This window comes from Eucyclogobius newberryi, unplaced genomic scaffold (genome assembly GCF_026437365.1).
Source record: "Eucyclogobius newberryi isolate DKJ021-1_F unplaced genomic scaffold, fEucNew1.0.hap1 SCAF_1, whole genome shotgun sequence".
Classification (NCBI taxonomy): domain Eukaryota; kingdom Metazoa; phylum Chordata; class Actinopteri; order Gobiiformes; family Gobiidae; genus Eucyclogobius; species Eucyclogobius newberryi.
Genome location: NW_027315723.1, coordinates 26570673 through 26590681, shown reverse-complemented (window position 1 = coordinate 26590681; position 20009 = coordinate 26570673). Strand labels below are relative to the sequence as shown.

At 40.5% G+C, this 20009-nt stretch overlaps 1 protein-coding gene across 3 annotated transcripts; it reads right to left on the bottom strand.

Moving 5' to 3' along the window:
- Window positions 1–1512: 1512 nt before the first annotated feature.
- On the bottom strand, window positions 1513–18571 carry hbs1l (HBS1-like translational GTPase). Of its 3 annotated transcripts, XM_072441868.1 has the most exons (18): window positions 18269–18501; window positions 17777–17842; window positions 17564–17698; window positions 16836–17078; window positions 8734–8839; window positions 8417–8652; window positions 7783–7948; window positions 7117–7234; window positions 6630–6776; window positions 5912–5986; window positions 5713–5830; window positions 5437–5505; window positions 5267–5371; window positions 3219–3309; window positions 3039–3147; window positions 2276–2376; window positions 2061–2205; window positions 1513–1568 (listed from the first exon to the last, which is right to left on the bottom strand). In XM_072441868.1, the coding sequence occupies exons 1-18, from the start codon at window positions 18309–18311 to the stop codon at window positions 1557–1559; spliced, it is 2085 nt and encodes a 694-aa protein (XP_072297969.1). In that variant the 5' UTR covers window positions 18312–18501; the 3' UTR covers window positions 1513–1556. The 3 variants fall into 3 exon arrangements, with proteins under 3 accessions (XP_072297969.1, XP_072297988.1, XP_072297978.1); XM_072441887.1 differs by lacking the exons at window positions 16836–17078; window positions 17564–17698; window positions 17777–17842; window positions 18269–18501 and adding an exon at window positions 15006–15302; XM_072441877.1 differs by lacking the exons at window positions 1513–1568; window positions 2061–2205; window positions 2276–2376; ... (8 more) ...; window positions 7783–7948; window positions 8417–8652 and adding an exon at window positions 15006–16317 and having other exon boundaries at window positions 18269–18571.
- Window positions 18572–20009: the final 1438 nt, after the last annotated feature.

Here is a 20009-nt window from a genome sequence, read left to right as displayed (position 1 = left end):
CTTGGGACAGGGCAGTGCGTCTTATAGAGGCTAATGACGTCACTGAGCCCATTACCCGCCTGTGTTTAGAGTTTTCAGATCTAATGGTGCTTAAAACACACAAAACCACATTTCAACTAGAGCTGGTAAACTGGGCAGTGCCTGGAGGACTGACATAGGGACGTTTTGACCCTTTGTGAAGATGTGTTGATTTAGAGAAGAGTTTTGAAGTAGATGTGAATTAGTTTTGCTCTGGCCCACTACTACTTCTACTTCTACTACTTATACTACTACTACTTATACTACTACTACTACTACTTCTACTTCTACTACTACTTCTACTACCACATTAATAGACAATCAAAGTCATTTTCTAGTCAGATGTAACCATTCCCTTCTCAGATGTGGCTGCATCTACACTCACAGACCACACCACTCAACACAGGTTATAGGTGAAGTGTCTTGCCCATTTACTCACTCCCAGACGGTACACAATGCTGGTAGAGTCGATCCACCGAGCATTTAATCGTGGTCAAAAGAGCCTCTGATTGAAAAGCTCCCACTGTTCTGACGTGTATTCATATGATCATTTTCAATATTGTTTAAATCTGATCTAATTTGACAGAACACTGACCTCTTGTGGCCGCATTCTCTATTGCGCCTGGGCAGACAAACAAGATTACGTCACCCAGCATTAGTTTGACAATACAGTACTTATAAACATTTAGATATAGTTTGACATTTAGCTGGTATTTTCCCCAAACTGAAAACATTCTTTCTGTCTTCTGCCACACGTTTATTTTGTGGCTCTGTATCTTTTGTATTTATTGATTGCTATTGTATGAGTGTATCGCTTATGGTGTTTTTTAGGATAAGTCAAATGAACTGAGCGTTTATTCTTTTAGTTATGTTTTGTTTCTGATTATTATGGTTGTCTCGGTCTCTGTGTAGCACTTTATCTAATTCACATTATTCACTCTTTATAAAGAAAAAAAGGACAAAAAGAACATGATTGGTGTAATCAAGATCATGTTGTAGTCTTGTTTTTCATCGACATTCAAAGAAACAGAAATACAGCTGATCTTGAAATAGTCTTCAAGTAGAGTCTTGATACCGGTCATTTAATTGTATCTCTGGGGTAAAAAGTGTCTGTTCATAATAAGCCCACTGGTTAAAGTACATATTTACATAGCTGTATGTGCCTCCTCCCTGTAGTATCTTTACACCATCTCTCCTGGAGGGCTGCGAGGACATTCTAGAAGTCATTCACAAGCAGCAGAAGTCCATGCAACAGTTAAAATGTAAATATAAACATGATGAAAACATTTCTGCTAAACCTTAGTCAGGCTCAATGCTCAGAGAGAATGAGTTTAACCAAGGCAGTTCATTTAAAGCGAGCGCCGAATTGTTTTGTGACGTTTGTCCGATGATCGTTATTGCTGTTAGTGGTGACCGGAGGTGTCAAGTGAAGCAGATGTCACGTCCCCCGTCCGCTGAGAGACATCGGTGATATTAATTAGGTTATTGCGACGAGGTTTTGCGCGACGAGTCCAAAGGTGCACCGACACCGGCAATCTTCATTCTCTGATCTGTGGAGAGAGATAAAACACTGAGAACTCCAAGCAAAAGATAAATACAAGCCTCCTCGAGCATTTAAAAAAGATAATCGTTGTTACTCTTTAGGATAGTGAGGCCAAATTGTCAATAAAGACTCACAAACGACATGATCTACAATGTCAATTATACACGGTAACTACATTATGTATGGAGAGTACACAAACAGGGGTCAATAACTTTTAGAAATGAAGCATAATTAAGCTTGTTACTGCCAATATATACAAGGAGAATCAATGCCAAACACCAATCCCAAGTCCTGTTTATAAGAAGTAGTAAGAGACCACAAGGACTCTTACTTTGAGTTGAAAATGAAACTTTATTGAAGAAAACAGGAGTATTTTTTATCGTGAAGCATCACCCGGGTCTCAAAATCAAGTTAGTAATGGTAATGGCACATATCACATATCTGCTGGGCCTGGTGTAATACTAAAGTAATAAACAGTTGTAAGTTGTCCTGGCGTTACCTCGGTGACGACGCCTGCTGCGATGGTGGAGCCGCTGTAGCGCAGCATGAAGCGGCCCAGCTCTTTGAAGTCTTTGTACAGCTCCAGTGCCACGGGTCTGTGCGTCTGCAGCTCCACGATGGCGTTCATGCCTTTGCTCAGACACCTCAAACACACACACATGAGGTCAGCCATGTCCACTCTCAGCATTTGAGGGAGAAAAAAACACTTCTTACTTCGGCTTCTTTTTGAGGACTTCCCCACTGCTCTTATGTAAAACACTGACCAGCTTCTTGATGGTGGCGGGTTCACTGACTGTTTGGTAATGCAGCAGAACCTGAACACAAACAAGACCGGTTATATCTAAATATTCAAACAACTTTCCCCAAAATGATTGTCCCAAAATATGAAGTCATTGCTGAAAATCCAGTAATTTTAAATTTGCAATACTCATCTAAAAGACTAAAGAAAAGAAACCAGTCCACAGACTTCTGGTTCAATTCTGCGGCACTGATTTCCACCAAACCCTTTAAACGTCGTCACAACAAAGTGTCACGCTCCGGACAACGCCCCAAGCACTTGATTTATTTTATTTGAGTCGAAATGGCAAAGCAACGCTGCTGGATCCTGCGTGTATCAAGGAGAAAAAAATGGAATAACAAAGCAAGTACAGAGAAGTGCATGGGGGGTTGAGGAAAATTAGATTTTGTCTTGAATGTAGGAGCATAAAGATTACTCAAACGTGCATGGATCACTTTGATTTTTCACAATTTAATCTCCTTTAATTGCTCTATTAAATAAAGAACATAAAAGAAGAATTGTTCTGGTATTGTATTTTTGGGCTCCTTTGTCCAAGTATTTCCCTTGTAGATCAACACAAAGTTGTTCCGAGTCTGATTTAAAGTTACATTTTGATTTTTGTGGTTTCATTTCAACAATGTAGAACACAAATGGTCCTCTCTGACAGCAACAGCAGCAGCAGGTTCCAAGCTCACGTACCGGGAAGCCTTTAGTTATCGGGAGTTCGATGTTGAAGAGGAGAACGCGCGCTCTGAATTTTGTGCAGCTCCGGATCGGCTCCTTGGGATCACAGAACACACAGCCAACACTGGAACGACAGAGATGAGAACGTTCATGAAGACATGTACGACTCTTTAAGCATTATTTTCCCTCTCGTACTTGATCTTGATGATGTCCATCCCTGTGAGCGTCAGACTGACATGATCTCCTGCTGCCGCCCAGTCCAGAGGCTCGTCGTGGAGGGTTATTCCTGTAAGAGCCAAGACACGAGTGCATCAGCCTCCACCAGAGGGCAGTCAAGATACTAGAGTTCAGCTTACACTCATGTGAGAATATAAGATCTTGTTCATTTCTGACATTTGTTGCAGATTTTAATGAAAACAGCAAACGTCACGATCAAGGAAATGAGAATGGAAACGTCTCTAACACCTTTAGATGTGTAGAGTTCTGAAAAAGTAAAACCAGGACTAAACGGGTCTGATCCAAAAAGCAAACACTGTTTAACTTTTACATTGGAACAATCTGTGATCAGGAATAAATAAAAAAAAAAAAAAAACATTTAAACAAAAAACAAAGAGCCACATTTAGAACAAATAAGAGAAACTTTGTCAGAAAAAGTCAGATAAAACTTACAAAATATGAATACCATTAGCACCAGATAATAAATAGATCAATGTGAGCAATGAAAAAGATCAGATAATAAGAAATGGATACCTTTCAAGTGACACTGTAGCTGTTACTGACTTTAATCTGACTTTGTTTTAACCGAGTCTGAACAAAAAGAACTGAGGTGGAACTAGCACAGATGAGCTGTATTGTGCCGTGTTAAAAGTCCTTCTCTGCTTTCAAGTTAACAATCTGCTCCAGTGGCAGATTTCAAATTGTGAAAAATCGAGTGTGTCATGTAGGGCCTCTGCGTAAAATCCTAAATAAGTACCGTTATACAATATTTTTGGGGGAATCCAGCTTAGATGTCAATCATGACGTCGACCTCCGCGTGCCATTGACTGACCCCACGTCCTTTAGTTGCCCCGGTGCCCCGGCTCCGTCCTCAGACTGACCTGGGCTCTCTTCGTCTGATTTCCATCGTATTTTTCCTGTGCATATTTTGATCATCAAAGGAGCGACAAAGGCCGACTGTAACAGCTAAATATTTTCCGTTTAATGTAATATGCTGTGGAAGCAATCGTCTGAGTCTTTGTCCTGCAGTTTGGGCTCCAGACCAGCGCCCTCTTTTGGAGTCAAGGCTTCCTTCAGGTGCCGCTCTTTCCTCCTGGATCTGAAAAGGCAGCGGAACCTTTTCCAAAATGTGGCATTACTCACTGCATTGAAGAGTTGTATGCACAAAATATTGTGCAATCTTTGAAATAACAAAAACTATTAGAGAAGGATTAGATTAGAATGAAGCCAAAGACAATGATGTCATAGCTGCAGGTCACATAAGCCCCATTCACACACGCAGCCTGACCTGGGAGAGCAGTGTGAATGAAGACAGAGCTGAAGTCACTGCATTTTAACCGGACTAAAGCAGGGAAGGACATGTGTGAATGAAGACAGAGAATTGCCATTGCTCATTTCCTTGGTTACAAGCTTGGTTTCCCAGGTTACACTGTGCAGTTAAAGGCGTAATGGACGAAATCTGAGTCTCATTTCCTCGTGGCGTGGACTGCCGATTAGTCCTGCCACGTATCAATCATAAAACGCACCTACCGCTCACCTGCAGCCGCGTGCGGCTCGTCCCCAGGAGAGCAGCATGTTTCCCGGTGTCCAAGCACATGGATCTATCATAATATACCGGTAGTTCCCTCAGTGTACGGGACAAAATTAAGACAGAGAAAGACAGTTCGAGCTGACTCAGAAGAGACGGGAATCTACGGAGACAAGAGATGCGATCCGTCGCGCTAATAAACAAACACACATGTAGCAACGAGGCTTTTATGTGCTTCCGCACGGAATGAGTGCGCTTGAGTTCTCAAATCAGCGAAAAATCCTCCAATATTCCTTAAAATTCCATTTTCATTTAATATAACGCAGCACATTGTTGTAGTGACATAATGTGGAGAAATCCACAATCCACTGGAACATGTGTGAGGTCAGAGCAGAGAGGTCTGGTATTCTGCAAGTATGTGTATGTATGTATATATATTTACATGTGTATAAGAGTATAAGTGAATATGTATACGAGCAGCTGTGACCGTGGTGTGTACCTTTGACTGTGCAGGTCTCATTAGGGGGCATGGTCAGGATCCGGTCTCCAGTCTGAACATAACCAGCCTCAATCTTTCCAGTGACACAGAAGCCTGAGCCCTGGTCTGTAAAGACACGACTCATGTCACAAAAACACCACAAATGTTTCCACAATGCAATGAATATGTACCTTTAAACACATCAGACACACACAGTCTGAAAGGTTTGTCAACGGACCTCTGAGGGGCTTTGAAGGCGTCTGTGGAAAAAAACATTCAATGAAAAAGAATATCTACAAAATATATCATGGCAATACATTTTTCCACTAAACAGCTATGATTTAAAAACAAAAAAAGAAAATCTGTATTTGTGGTAAATAAATTATAACACTGACCATAGTCCTGACTAGTCAACTGTTTGATTGAATATTATAATAATACATTTAAAGAGAGGTGAGTCTCATTACCAATCTGCTCCAGAAGACTAAGCCCCGAGTACCAGGCGGTCAGCTCCGACACGGTGCTCCTCGTGGTCAGGTTCTCTCCGGACAAACCGCTGGTCGGGACGTAGAAAACATCAGATTCCTGAAAAAAAGTGTATGTTTTAAGTCATTTCAGGTCCATAAGCATTCTGTGGAAACATTTGATTTAAAGAGTCGACCTCACCTTGAACCCCGCCTGCTTCAGAAAGTGGGCCAGTTTGGCTGTGATGTCCTGGAAACGCTCTTTTTGCCAATTTACCTGTTTTTAACGCAAACACAAGGGACATGGATTTCAATATTAACAGAATATTAAAAACATGAAATAAACACAAAAACACACTGTATTTTGTCAAAACTTGATATTTAAGTATGTAAAAATATACAGGTTTACATCTCTATAACATTGAAGTCACTAGTGTTTTAAAGTAAAGAATAAAAGAGTGTAAAATAGGGACATTTTACAAATAGGGAAATATACAAATTAAAAATGTGCTTCTGTTCCTATCCAAACAAAGCAAATTCAATTTATAATTTAGGTGAAATGGAGATTTATTTTATGTTTGGCTTAAGTTTAAAGTGCTTTTATCTTAGTACAGCACCAGTGGACCGAGGATACATCAAATACTGTTTCCACCACATGAACGCTGCATTACCCTTTCTTCTTAAAAACAGGTCAATTCATTTCTGCCCCATGATGTGTATTGTAAAAGCAGCTAAATCAAAATTCGTCCGCTGAGCTCTGTCCAAAAATAATTATGAAAACTGCGCACACGACTACACAATTCATGCATGTAAATACTGCCGCTGTGAGGGTTTGCGAGAGCTCGTTAGACAGATTCATACCAACGTTCTCTCTTCATGTTTTGAGAATAAGCATAAAAACCTATAATAAAAGTTTTGACCTGGTCCATTTTGTTGACAGCCACAGCCAGCTGAGTGACTCCAAGTGACCGCACCAGCAGCGCATGTTCTCTGGTCTGTCCCCCGGCCTCGAAACCCGCCTCAAACTCTCCTCTGCTCGCATCCACCACCATCACTGCCACATCAGCCTGGAAAAATAACACATTCACTCATTTGATTTCAAAGTAGAGCAGATAACTTTACAGATATTGCACCAGAAACCATTTACTCAACACACAAGTCCAAACAGTCATTTGGTAAAAAGAGAAATTGCACTAGTGCTGTAAAAGCAGACGCACACGCCCATGCACGCAATGACAACTTGTGACACCAACACCCAAAACCACTATTATTTCAAATCACGAAGACGGGTGGGGCAAGATTCAGGAGGATGTAGACAGGAAGACACCTAGGCTCTCCATCATATTTGATATTCAGTGTTCACGATCATTAAATGGCTGCATCTTTCATAAGCAGGGAGCTCGTTACCTGGGCGGCGCCTGTGATCATGTTGGGGATGAAGTCTTTGTGTCCCGGGGCATCCATTAGTGTCACTACTTTGGAATTTGTCTCAAACTTGGTCATCCCCACGTCCATCGTCACTCCCCTGAATGAACACAAACGCAATCAAGTCAAACACGATCAAAATATGGAACGACCGTCTCAAACAGAGGGACTATATTCAAATAGTAAAATAAAAAATCTGGTAAAATGTACTGTAAAAGGCGACGCACAGTCCCAAAACAGCACAAACACAAGCAATGAACTGTTGATTTGAACATAATGTCTCTAAACTAAATAAAATTATAAGAATGAGTGTTTTATAGAGTAGCTCTGTTAGGGCTACACAATGCGTCGCAAAAGTTGACGCAATAAATCGATTTCGCAACAAACAAAATATATCAAAAGACGCAAAGTTCCTCCAGGTGACAGACATGTACTTGAATTGAAGCCGATTTAATTCATCATTTTTCAGTCTAAACTTGATTTTGTCTCTGTTAAGAATGAATTGTGACAGAGTTTGACTTGTATACGACGGTATGGACAAAGTAGTTTTAATGTACCGGTAACAGTGTAAAAACTGTACGTCACAATATCAATATCGCAGTGATTAACGGCCGTATCGCACTCATTTCCGATACTTTTGGACCGTACCTGACCCGCTCCTCGCCGGTTTCATCCAGAACCCAGGCGTAAGCGAACGAGGCCTTTCCCGCCTTCTTGGACTCCTGCTCGTACTTGTGCATGGTGCGCTTGTTCACGTTACCGAGGAGATAGAGCAAATGTCCCATCAGCGTGCTTTTGCCGGCGTCCACGTGACCTGGAGACCAGAGTAAACTCTTTTACCTTGAGCGTTTGTCAAGATCGAAACACAAAAAAACAGAACGGGAGCGAGTTGACTGGGAGCATGGTTAGAACTTTGCTGAGATGAAAGGTCTTGCGGGCTGTGGGAAACTAAAATCCCCTTCACTTTTGAAACTGCCGTCACTTTTTGCTACAGCTCAATGACGCCGAGAAACAGCCACGACTTAAGCTGCACTGATGCAAACACAACACATGCAGCTTATGGGAAAATGTGGAGGTGAAAACACTTAATTTTTCTCCACTGGTGTGCAGAAATAATCATTTTTAACAGTCTTTACATTCATCTAGTTAATAAGATGCTACGACCTGCTATATTTTCCTTCAAAGTTTGTGTATCTAAAATATGAATTGTTTTGAAGATGCACTAAACTTTGCAACAGTGTCGATTCTCGTATTTCGTTTCTTCTTCTTCTGTTTTTCATACCTATCACCACTAAGTTTAGCAGTGGTTTGCCGCCCTGTCTCTTCTCCAGCTCTGCCTTCACGTTGATGCCCTGTCGGTTTTTCCCTGAGGATTTGCTGGGTGTCGGGACTGAGCTGGACTCGTCCCCGTTCCCTTTGGACGGAGTCTCCGGCGGTTTGGGCTCCGGGGCAGACGTCACAGCGACACTTTCAGGACTGCCTCCTCTACGCACTGCACCGATGCCGTTCTCCTCTGCGCTGAAGTGATACAGAGCGAGGTTAAAAACGTGCACGCTAGAAGATATCGGGGTAAAAGAGTCAGTTTTTCCCCATAGTTACCTCGGCACGTCAAAGCCCATGGTCTGCTTCTTTCCAGAGACGGTCATGCGGGCAACTTTCGGAACCACCTCCAGGTCCATCTGGTTCTGAGAAACTTCTCTTTTAGCTAAGGACACGGAATAAATAATAAAACATATCGATGAATGACTAAGAGGGAGAAGTACTTTTTCCATTACAAAGACTGACAATAACCGAGCATGTCACAAACGCTTAGTCGAGATGAACATGTGCCAGAAGAATTATTAGATTACTTTAGCCCTTGTTGTACTCACATTTCACACCAGCGGTGACAGAAGGTCAATTAAAAACATATTGCGTCCTAATTATCTTAGCAATTTGTGTCAAGACATTAATAATAATTTGACTGGTTGACTTTTGATTCAGAGCAGAGATATCTCATTGATATGACCGCTCTCATCGGGGTTACTGTTATATAGTTATACACGCTGGGTGTTTTTCAGAAAGTGATGATTACACAGTTCGATCTGATAAGTGACTTGACTCTGTAGCAGTGCAACTTGAGGTCACAGCTTTGTCATCCCTGTCTCAAAAGGCCAGCGGCACAAGTCATATCAGCCCCGTTTCTGATTCATTTAGAAGGAGGTGCAGAGCCGAGCCTCCTGCGTCTGTAAAGCACTCACATCCTGGTCCTCAAAGGGTTAATTTCAGAAGTGGCAGTTTGCCTTTACGTAAATAGAGCAGTGACAAGACGTTTTTTATGCAAAGATTCTTGTGTCGACTCCACAGAGGAAGGGGATGATAAATTAACAATATCTCAGGAGTCACTGAGACTGCATTAACAAAAAACAAGAATAATCCAGAGCCAATATGATGCCAACTGTTCAAATAGCAAAAAACATTTGTCATCTTCAATGCTGGGAAAAGAAAAACATAAAAAAAACACGTGTGGCACTGGTGTTACTTTAGATCTGGATTAAACCCAATAGAGGCCTGAATTTGTCCAGGTTTAAGTCGAGTATAGCTCTGTTGTTAGGTTAATTACAGAGGGCAATATATATTAAAAAAACATGATATTGTGAAAGTTGTTTTGAAGACATGCAAAATGTGTATGTCGCTTATAACTAAAAACGGTGATTGTATAAAGAGTATTACCCACCAAAGTGTAGAAATATCAGCTTTTACATTTGTAAAAGCTGATATTTCTAGACTAAAACCTCACACTAAAACCTCACATAATATATATAAAAGACATACATTGACATAAATATAATATAATATATCTGACTACTGTTATCTGGAACATCTGAGGCCGGCTCAGAAGACCGGACCACTAAACTGTGGTGCTGCCCCCAGTGGGCACTTTTATTAACAAAAAAATAAAAATAATAATAGTAAAGAATTAACACATGAATAATATTTTAAGAATACATCTTTGCTTTGAATATAGAATGCCTTTAAAAAATAGCACACTTTTTTAAACACCCGTTTAATGCTTTGATGAGGACGTTCCTATACATTACTCAAGTGAAAATTCACACCCAACTGGCTCAAAGCAGCTCAGAGAAAATGGGGTGAGGTGGTGTGATTCAACATAACTATTAATGGATGTTCTTTTCCTCAGTGCTTTCTGAATGACTGGCTGCGTCTTAAGAAAAGTCCCTGTCATTCTGAAACATTGACACCAATGAAAGCTCAAGCTGCCAGCTGAAAAGTTTCATATTTATAAAGTCATTCATTACAAACACATGAGAGGCTTTGGAGTGGATTCACAGGACGTGGAAACTACCTTTAAAAGGGTTCTTCCTGCAGCTGGGCTCCCCTTTAGTACCACAGCCGAATACAATCTTAGTCAATTAAAAACATTAACCTAATGCAGACCTCGACTGAGGCGTTAGACAGATCTACAAAACCACAAAAGCACTGCAGGAGTGCAATGTGAGGACTTTGTCCTTCTGCTTTCCCCAAATGCTTAATTTGGTCTTTTGATGGTTTGTTTTGTTGTTCTGACAAGGAGGAAACTGAAATATTGTGATTCTTACAGTATTGCACACACATCGAGGCAACTGCTGTTGTGATTTTTCTATAAAATACATTTTATTGAACAATGTGGGATAAAAAAAAATGATTCCTGCAATGAATGGAATTATTGAGTGAAAAGTAGAAACAATTCTTGGAAAACATACATACACATTTTAGCATAAAGATCATGACATTTTCCAGTTTCAGACACCACCACTAACTGAGGGACAGTTAGTGGCTAGTAACACAGACATCTTCATTACTTGATTCTTGGCCCTCAAGCTGGTTAGTGAACTGACCCAAATTACCAAAATAAGTACTTTTTTACAGCAAGTTTTAAAAAATCTACCAAAATAAACATTAAAGATGACAGGTTCTCCCGTTTTTTTCTAATTATAACTTAGTTTGGTAGAATAGCATCCATCCATCCTCTTCCGCTTTATCCAGGGCCGTGTCGCAGAGGTAGCAGTCTGAGCAGGGGGCCCAGACTTCCCCATCCACACACACCTCTTCCAACTCCTCCGGGGACATCTCAATATGTTCCCAGGCCACCTCAGCTGGCTCAATGTGGAGGAGCAGCATCGCTACTCAGAGTTCCTTTCATGGGACTGAGCTCCTCACCCTATCTCTAAGGGGGCACCCAGCCTCCCAGCAGTCCTCAATCAAGAGCTTTGCCTTCCGACTCACTGTATCACTGCAGCCGTACCACCGCCTTTTAATCTCCATCCTTCACTCACTCGTGAACAAGACCTCAAGATACTTGAACTCCTCCACTTGGGGCAAGGACTCCCCACCCACCTGAAGAGGGCAAGCCACCTTTTTCCTGTTGAGAACCATGGCCTCGGATTTGGGAGGTGCTGATTCTCAGCGCAGCTGCTTTACATTCGTCCCATTGCATGTTGCAGGTCCGGGTTTGATGGAGCCATCAGGACAACATCGTCTGCAAACAGCAGAGATGAGATCCTGTGGTCCCCAAACCGGACACCCGCTGACCCCTGACTCTGCCTAGAAATTCTGTTCATAAAAACAATGAACGGAACCTGGTAGAATAGCAACTGTGGCAAATATTTATCATAGTTTTACTTCTGTTAAGTTGCAGTTTGTGAGGAAATGTTGAAAAAAAAGAATAAATAAAAGTTAAAAATACAGTAAGTACTGCCGAGTTCTAAAACAGAATCCCTCCATCATGTCATCAAAAGGCCACGTGCCAGTGAAAAAACTGAATTTACACTTCACTGACACAACTGACCGTTTAAACCAGGGGTGGGAAAACTATGGCCCGCGGGCCACATACAGCCCATAATATTTGATTTTTTTTTTCCCACACCAATGATCACCGGCCGGCCCTCTGCCCATCCTCGGAGGAAAATAATTGCCCACACCTGGTTTAAACAAAATAAAAAGGTATTATTGTTTGTCAACTAATAACTATTGTGCTATTTATAAGGATGTTGGAGCTTGTTTACAGTATTGCTGCCAGGCAACAGTTGTTGAATTACACCTCTATTATGCCCATGTCAAACCAGGAAGTAATATTATTAACTTGACAAAAATTGTCAAACTTGGGAAAAAAGGCAAAATGTTTAATAAGAGAAATATAGTTATACTAAAACATAAAAGTTACAAATATAGTAGAAATTTTGATTTGATTTGACCCCAACACCTTTAGGTTTGCATAGACAATGATCAGTCTATGCAAATGACCAGAAACATGTTTACGCACCCACCCTCTGTGCCAAATTTTGCCCAGGGACAAAATAAGCAAACCAAGCTAAACTAAGCTTTTTAAACAATCAGGCAAGTTGGGTTGTCTATCCACCCTTCGCAAACAACTCATTGGACCTAATCATTTTTTGCCCTCAGGGAGCCCTTGTGAACTGTTTCTCTTGACAGGGCTTAGAGTGGTAGGTAAACAGTCAAGCCCTTCCATCCAGGATTTCTCTGGTGCAGGAGACCCTTGCATTGACTAAGACAAGGTGAGTCAGCCACACACCTTTGCCTCAGGATACAACTGAGCATAGGATAAGCAGAGTACGCCCAGGATATGCAAATATGGGCCCTCCCCTTTTCAAGTGGCTGACGGGATAGCAATAGTCAAGGAAAAGTGGTTGTGCAAGTAAAAGACGACAGATAGCAGGATGTGCTGGGGGCCGTGGTTACATTAGTGTCATTCATGTAACTGAAATGAACCATGGCAGGGATTAGATACTGTAGAAGTAATCGATAATATACAGTTCTATGTGATCTGAGGATCTCAGACTGGCCAGAGTAAGGACTAAACATGAGGAATCAATCTTTCAGTTTTATGTGATTAAAATCTGGAACAGCCGGTGAGACAGGCCTCTGACAATGTTCAAATCCTAGCTAAAAACAGGTCTGTTCAGCTGTGCGTATTACTGGATTTTTTACGCACTCTTCTTTTCAAAATGAATGTTTTTTATCTGAAAAATTGTGATTTTAATCTTTTCCTGTTCTGTAAAGCACTTTGAATTACATAATAAACACATGTATGCCTGTATATTTAAAAACCCTTATAGAGAAAAGATGTATAAAGAAAAGAGTTCACCAGGTTGGTCCTTTTCAAAAATACTCACTGACAGCACAAACTGTGAACCTCAATTATGGTTGGAAAAAAACTATAAACAAAACAACTCTAAATCCCACTTTTCATGAACATTTAAATTGGGATATTTTGATCTGCCCAGAGTGTAGGATCAGCTGTTTCTAGCACTGTACTCAAAATATGAATACTGCAATATATCATGACAGACTTCTTGGCAATATGTATTGTATTGTGAGGTATTAATATCCAGCCTAAGACACTTGGCCTGCAACCAGAAACTGTAAATGAATGGACAGCACCTGCCTGGAAGCTGCTGCGTTCTAAATGGTTGAAAAAGTGGAAATATGGTGACTGACAACTTCTAGATAGAAAACATTTACAAAAAAAGGTGTATTATTGATCAAAATCAGACATTATTTATTATTTTTGGACACTTTTGACAGTCTGTGTTGTATAAGAAATGTTTTTAAAAGGTATTTTCCTAATGGTACAGTCTGTTTAGTCTGGATGACGATCATCAAAATACAACTATGATTAATCATTGATGATTAGATTACAACGGTATCCAGAGGTATTACTAAATTATTGCATCAGAAAGCATGACAGAAAATGTAAAATTACATTTTCCAGTTGTGATACCACAAAACAGATTTTGTGCAAGTTCTCTCTGCAGAGACATGCTGCTTGTAAGTCACACAATGATTTGATCTGCAAGGGCCTTTGACAGAGCTGTGAAAGCCGAGAGACATGATCAGATTTTCCTACGTAGGTGTTGAAGACCGGCTGCGCTCCATCTAAGCTTATTGGCTGCTGTGTGTTTGAGGTGACATTTTCTCCTAAAGTGCAGCTTCCTGCCTAAACCCACACTCTGGTGTCTGAAAGTAAAGGACTCATCTACAGCTGGACAAACCAAACTATTAACACAGGGTTAATGTTACTGTAGATCCCTCCTCACAAAAGCATCCCGACAGACAAGCCAAGGAAACAAACTCCAGGAACGAGTCTAAACTGTGTGACTTGTATTCAGTACACTGCCTCATGCTGTTTAACCCAGAAGGTTCTGTTCACTTTGCTCTGGTCGCTACGCTTGCCCAGGAAGTTAGAACGATTCTTCTCAATCGAACAATAGACTCCTATAGAATCGGACAATAGAATTGCCCAAAAATATAATATAATATAATATTATATATATATATATTCAAAAAAGGAAAACATAGTAAAAAGCGCTAAAACAAAACTAGTTAGAAACACTAATACACTCATTTAATTAATTTATTTACATCATGTGATAAAAAAAGACCACTTTTCAGTCTGTGTTTAGAAATGCATACATTTTGTTCCGTTTGCTCATGGGAAACTCTCCAGGTGTCCCCAAAACCAAAGTGTCAGCAGTAAACCAGCACAATGGTTAAACCGATCCATATTCCAATGGCTGCTGCACACCTGCAAATTCAACCTCCTTTTGTCAAGTTCAAAGCTTTTGTGAGCAAGAAAAGAGGCCATGCACATGCTTCTATGTTTAAAAAAATAAAAAGTCATAAAACTTGTTTAAAATATGTTAAGTGTTAAAAAGAAATAGTGGAATTGGATATCACATACAATAGTAATGCTTGTATCATTCATGTTTTGGTCCTTCATATTTCTGTTCTCTTTGATAGACGAACACATAATACAGTGTTTATACCCTGAGAGTGCTGAAGCTGAAGTACTGATAAGCTTCCCTCTCTACCTGGTAAAAGCCTTGCTCTGGTTGGCCCGAACAATGTCATCTGGCGAAGGTGTATCAAACAGAAATGGAGTAAGGCCTTCAGTAGACACAATCTTCAGTCGTCTGGCATATTGCTGTTTCATTTTGCCCGCCAAAATCCTCCCTTTTGTTTTCTGGCGACTCCGGAAAGACAGCGTCAGGGCAAATAGTGAGGGTTTCGCAAAAACTGACGAATCAAGTCCTAAGCCTGAAGGGGACGAGGCAGGTGAAGGCAGGTTGGTGTCGAAATGGCGTTGTCCGAGTTCGTGCGGTTGAGAAATAAGCGCTCCCAGATCAATCAGCTGAGGGACCTTTGCCGATTTTTGTGGTCTGTGGTCGTCATTACACTTCCCTCCCATTCGCAGCGTGATGCTTGTCTCTTCTGGTTGAGCTGGTGAGAGCAGCTGCCCGAGGGAGTATTGTGACCCATTTGAGGTGGGTGAGGTTTTGCCTTTGGGCTCTGCTGCTGCTGCCTGTGGTACAGCAAGCAACTCGGAAAGGCTCAGTTGCTGCTGAAGTGCATTTGATTCAAAGTTTGTGCCAAGAGTTAATACCGGCTTGCTTTCTTTTCGTCGTTTTACCCCCAAATCGGACAGGGAGACTAGGCCACACGTGGATGAGGACGTTGAGGTAACTGGTTCAGTGCTGTGCGTGATGGCATTTTTGTTTTGGTGTCGTGATGCCAGCTCGGAAAGGGAGAGTGCAGGAGAAACTAAACTCTTCCCAAACGACAGGTTACTATGTGGCACGGAGACGATATTGACATTTTGGGGGCTCCGATTTGAGTGCTCTTGAATCAAACCTGCCAACGATAGACCCGACTTTGAATCTCCCATCAAACGATTGCATCCGACTTCGTTATTGTTGTTTTGTGAAAGAGAGGAAAGACTTGAGAAACCGGCAGGTGGAGTTAGAGACAGGGTTGTTGTAGTGGGCTTGTGGTTGGCCAGTGACAAAGTGTTCAAGGAGACCGTGAGGAGTGAAGGGGCGGAAGTATTTGGAGAGGACGACATATTTAAAGACGCTAAAGTTCCTAATGAGAGACTGCTGGGATTTGACATTAGCGATGGCGATGTGCCTAAAGAGGAACCACTCGGACTCGAGCCTTGAGTTATTGCGTGATCAGACATGAGCTGTGCCAGGCTTGGACCGCTGCCCATCACCGCGCCGACACTTTGACTTTCAGAGAGTTTTCCTAATAAACTAGGCGACAGGCCACTTGTTGTGGGTCGTACGATAGGTGTGTGTTTGGGTCCAAGCGACATATAAATGTGAGAGGAAGACAAGAAGGCTCCTTACCTTAACAAAAGCCCATCGCAGTTGATGAGAAGCAGAGGACAAGGAAAGGACCCGCGAGTGAACGTGAAACGGCAGATCAATCAAACAAAACAAAAGAAACAAGAAGGCACCTTGTTAATCGATTTGAATGCATATTTTATATCCATACGATTAATACTTCTAAATAGATAATAGTCAATATATCGATATTGGTGATATTGGACAGTTTTTCCCTCGATAATGATCTGATATAGACATTTTTTATAATAATCATATCCAAGATGCCACAGTCTGCGTGATCATGTGTCATTCCCAGTTTGTCCTCAGAGAATCATGTGTGTTTTGTTAAAGTGACAAATGAGTTAAAATGGAAATAGAAGAGCAAGGAAGCCTTAAAAATGTGTATTGGCTGAGAAATTCATATCGGACTATTACTAGTGATTAAAATGGATTGTAATCATGTTATATAAAGTTACAAAACAACATATAGCAATTGATTTATAAACTTGCAGATGGTTTTCTCCTTGGGTGTACCTTTCTCAGAGGTGGACTCTCTCTTGACTCTCTGTGGTAGAGGTGCCATGTCCACACTAACTCGTGCCACATCTTCGCTGGTACTCTCGGGAGCCGTCTCCATTTTGGACTCTCCGGACAGAACTGCATCCAGTGCCTTCTGTGGGTCAAATCTATGCTTCACAGCAGCTTCAGTCAGGACCGCTTCAGGCACTGCGTCGCCCAGCACCGTCCGCATGTGATCCAGACACGAATACAACTTGGCTAGAAGAGGGCAACAATCTGTTATTGCACTGTTATAAATAGTGATGAGTGATAATTAATTTGTTACGATACAAAGTAATGCTTTGGTAGGTATTGCGACATTGATCGACTACAGATATCAGTAAGTTTAGTATTAAAATGTATAGAATTTCTTAAACTGTAAAGAATTTCACCGTGGCATAATTTTTGTTCCAACTCAAGCTTGACATCATCTCAGAGTTAAGTTTATGTGATAAGTACAGATAAACTAAAACATAAAAAGTGTATTAAAAGAAAATTTTGATTTTTGACAAGGGTTGGACGGTTGTTTAGATGTTAAGGTTAATCGATAATCGTGATTATTCAGGTCACAATATAATCGTACAAACTTATAAAAATAAAAGTGACAATTTTAGAAGCAAAAGTATTTTTACTCATCTATAAATGAATGAATATTTATGAATCTATAAATAAATGTTCCAAATGCAGTGAAGACTTTGTCACACCTTGATCGAGAGGGTCCAGGTTGTGGCTGACTGAAGGAGACATAGGAACATCATCATCATCTTCACATTCTTCCTCCTCTAACGTCTCCTCCTTTGGGGCCTGCAGTTCTCGCCTTGAATAAATGAACTGATTTGCTGCAGCAAGATTCAGTCATTTCGTTATTATGTTATTTTGAACATGTGATCTGTGAACTAAAATCACTCAACACAAACCTGTTGCTGGAGAAATGCAGTAGTCATCCTCTACAGATTGCCCGAACATGTCATCATCATCCAAGTCTAAAAAACACAAATGAAGTGTTATTTCCATGTACGTGAAGAACGTGAATCACCAGAGAAGAAGAAGAAGAAGAAGAAATACTACGTTCATTCATGGTTTGCGTTGACGAAAGAGTATTTTCATTGGTTAGGAAACGTAAACAGTGCAACATTGTTAGCAGCAGCCCATTAGCAAAACATAAAACAGACTGGGTAGGTTACTAGGTAGTTAAGACATCACTAACCAATATTCCTCTATTAGAAATGTAAACCTGTTTTTTCGGGGCAAACTTTTCCATTGACAAGAGGAAATGTGAGATCAAAGCCTAAGTGACACGACATCAGCTAAGCGAGCAATACTGACCAAAGCTAGTTAGCATCGTAGCTAATCCAGGTTCGACTGTTTTAAGAGCTCCCTGCGGCGTATTGACTGTTTTAAATGTTTACCTTCGTCATAGTTGTAACCTCGGACATTTCTGTGTCGAGACATTTTGTTTCAAAGTGTCTCTCCGGCCCCGTGTTTCAGTGTTTTCGGCTCTCAGCTTGTGGTGACATGTGTCACAGTGCCTAGCTCCTCCAGCAGCAGAGGGGAAAGTGCAAAGCAAGCGTTTCACGTTTAACACTAAAACTATGAAAACATTATCCTGTTTCTCACTACTGTATAGTACTTTATATTTTGTCCAATCAAAGCCAATAATTATACGTGAAATGAAATAATATTATATGTAGCCTTTTCATTTTTACGTAACTTCCGGTAGAAATGCCACATCCTGTATGATGAACGCTTGCTTGACCATGAAGGAACGTTTTAAATGTTATTGGCACAACATATGCAGATTAGATATTATCCAATACAACAAAATAATAATTAAATAGCAATATGAAAAAGTCCATAACAGTTACTTTTCACAGTTCACTTTATTGTGAAAGCCTGCCTATGAATAGACCTTTTCTGGCGCGCCCCCTTGGAAGATTAAAAAAGAGTACCCATGCCTCCTTTGTATTTTCATTTTTCTCCTTTGGTGTTTTATGATGGTTGGTATCCAAGCGTTACATTACCGCCAGACTTTATTCTTTAGACTTTATTCCAGAGCTGGATCTTCTTCTTTGGTACTTTACGCCGTACATCTTAGGCTTTATTCTTTAGGCTTTATTCTTTAAACTTTATTCTTTAGACTTTATTCTTCTTCCAGTGACACAGAAAGTTACCAAAATAAAAGCAAAACCTTATAAATTTACCTTTGCAGGTCAAGCGCGGCGAGACAGAGGAGGGACAGAGGAGAGACAGAGGCAAACATGTGTGAGGGGGCACTGAGGCAGTGCTCCACACTTTGAGAAGCTCTGCATTATCCTGTTTCACACTACTGTATAGCACTTTATGTGAAATGAAATAACAAAATATTTAGCCTTTTCGTTTTTACGTAACCTCTGGATGTAATGCTATCTGCTGTGTGCTGAATTTCTTTGCTTTACCATGAAGGAATGTTTTAAATGTCAGCACAAAATATGCCAATTACATATTATTCTTTAATAAAATCTCTAAATATATATTTATTTTTTATTATTCGGATGTTATATTACAGACTTTCAATTCACTATTCTGTGGAAGAGTTCAAGGGTTTGGGTATGAAATTACATGTGAACAGGAAATGACAAAAAGGAACAGCTCCACAAAGAACGTGAAAGCTACATTAGCAAAGATAAGTGAGAAAGAAAAAAAGATAAATAATCATAACGATATTAATAATAATAACAATGATAATAACAATAATAATAATAAACAGAACAAAGAATATGTGTTCATTTTAGTTAAAAGCAGTGTTATTGGAGTCTTTAATAAATTTTTCATTTTAACCTCAATTTAATAGTATATATTTTCTTATCTTGTGTGTTATAATCCAGAATCTCTTCATTCTACTTCCACTCATTTGATGAACCTGCACTATTATCCAAATGCCCCATGGTTACAGACCGACTCATACGCCTACAGTATGTGTGGTTTTGCAAGCCCTGCCCTGATCTCATTGTTGATGGAAGAAGAAGAGACCAAAATGTTGTGCACAAATCTGATACATTAGTGATGTAGGCGAAACGTATACACTTGCACATCTGCACAGTGAAATTAAATATGAGGTTTGTAGTGTCTCCCTGGCTAAAAATAGAGCTTCAATAAAGGGAGACATGCGCT

Coding starts and splice junctions, on each gene's coding strand:
- hbs1l (XM_072441868.1), bottom strand. CDS start 18,311: ATGTCTCGACACAGAAATGTCCGAGGTTACAACTATGACGAAG. Junction 8,653..8,733: donor ATGGGCTTTGACGTGCCGAG/GTAACTATGGGG, acceptor GTATCACTTCAG/CGCAGAGGAGAACGGCATCG. Junction 3,310..5,266: donor TGAGACCTGCACAGTCAAAG/GTACACACCACG, acceptor TGGCTCTTACAG/GAATAACCCTCCACGACGAG.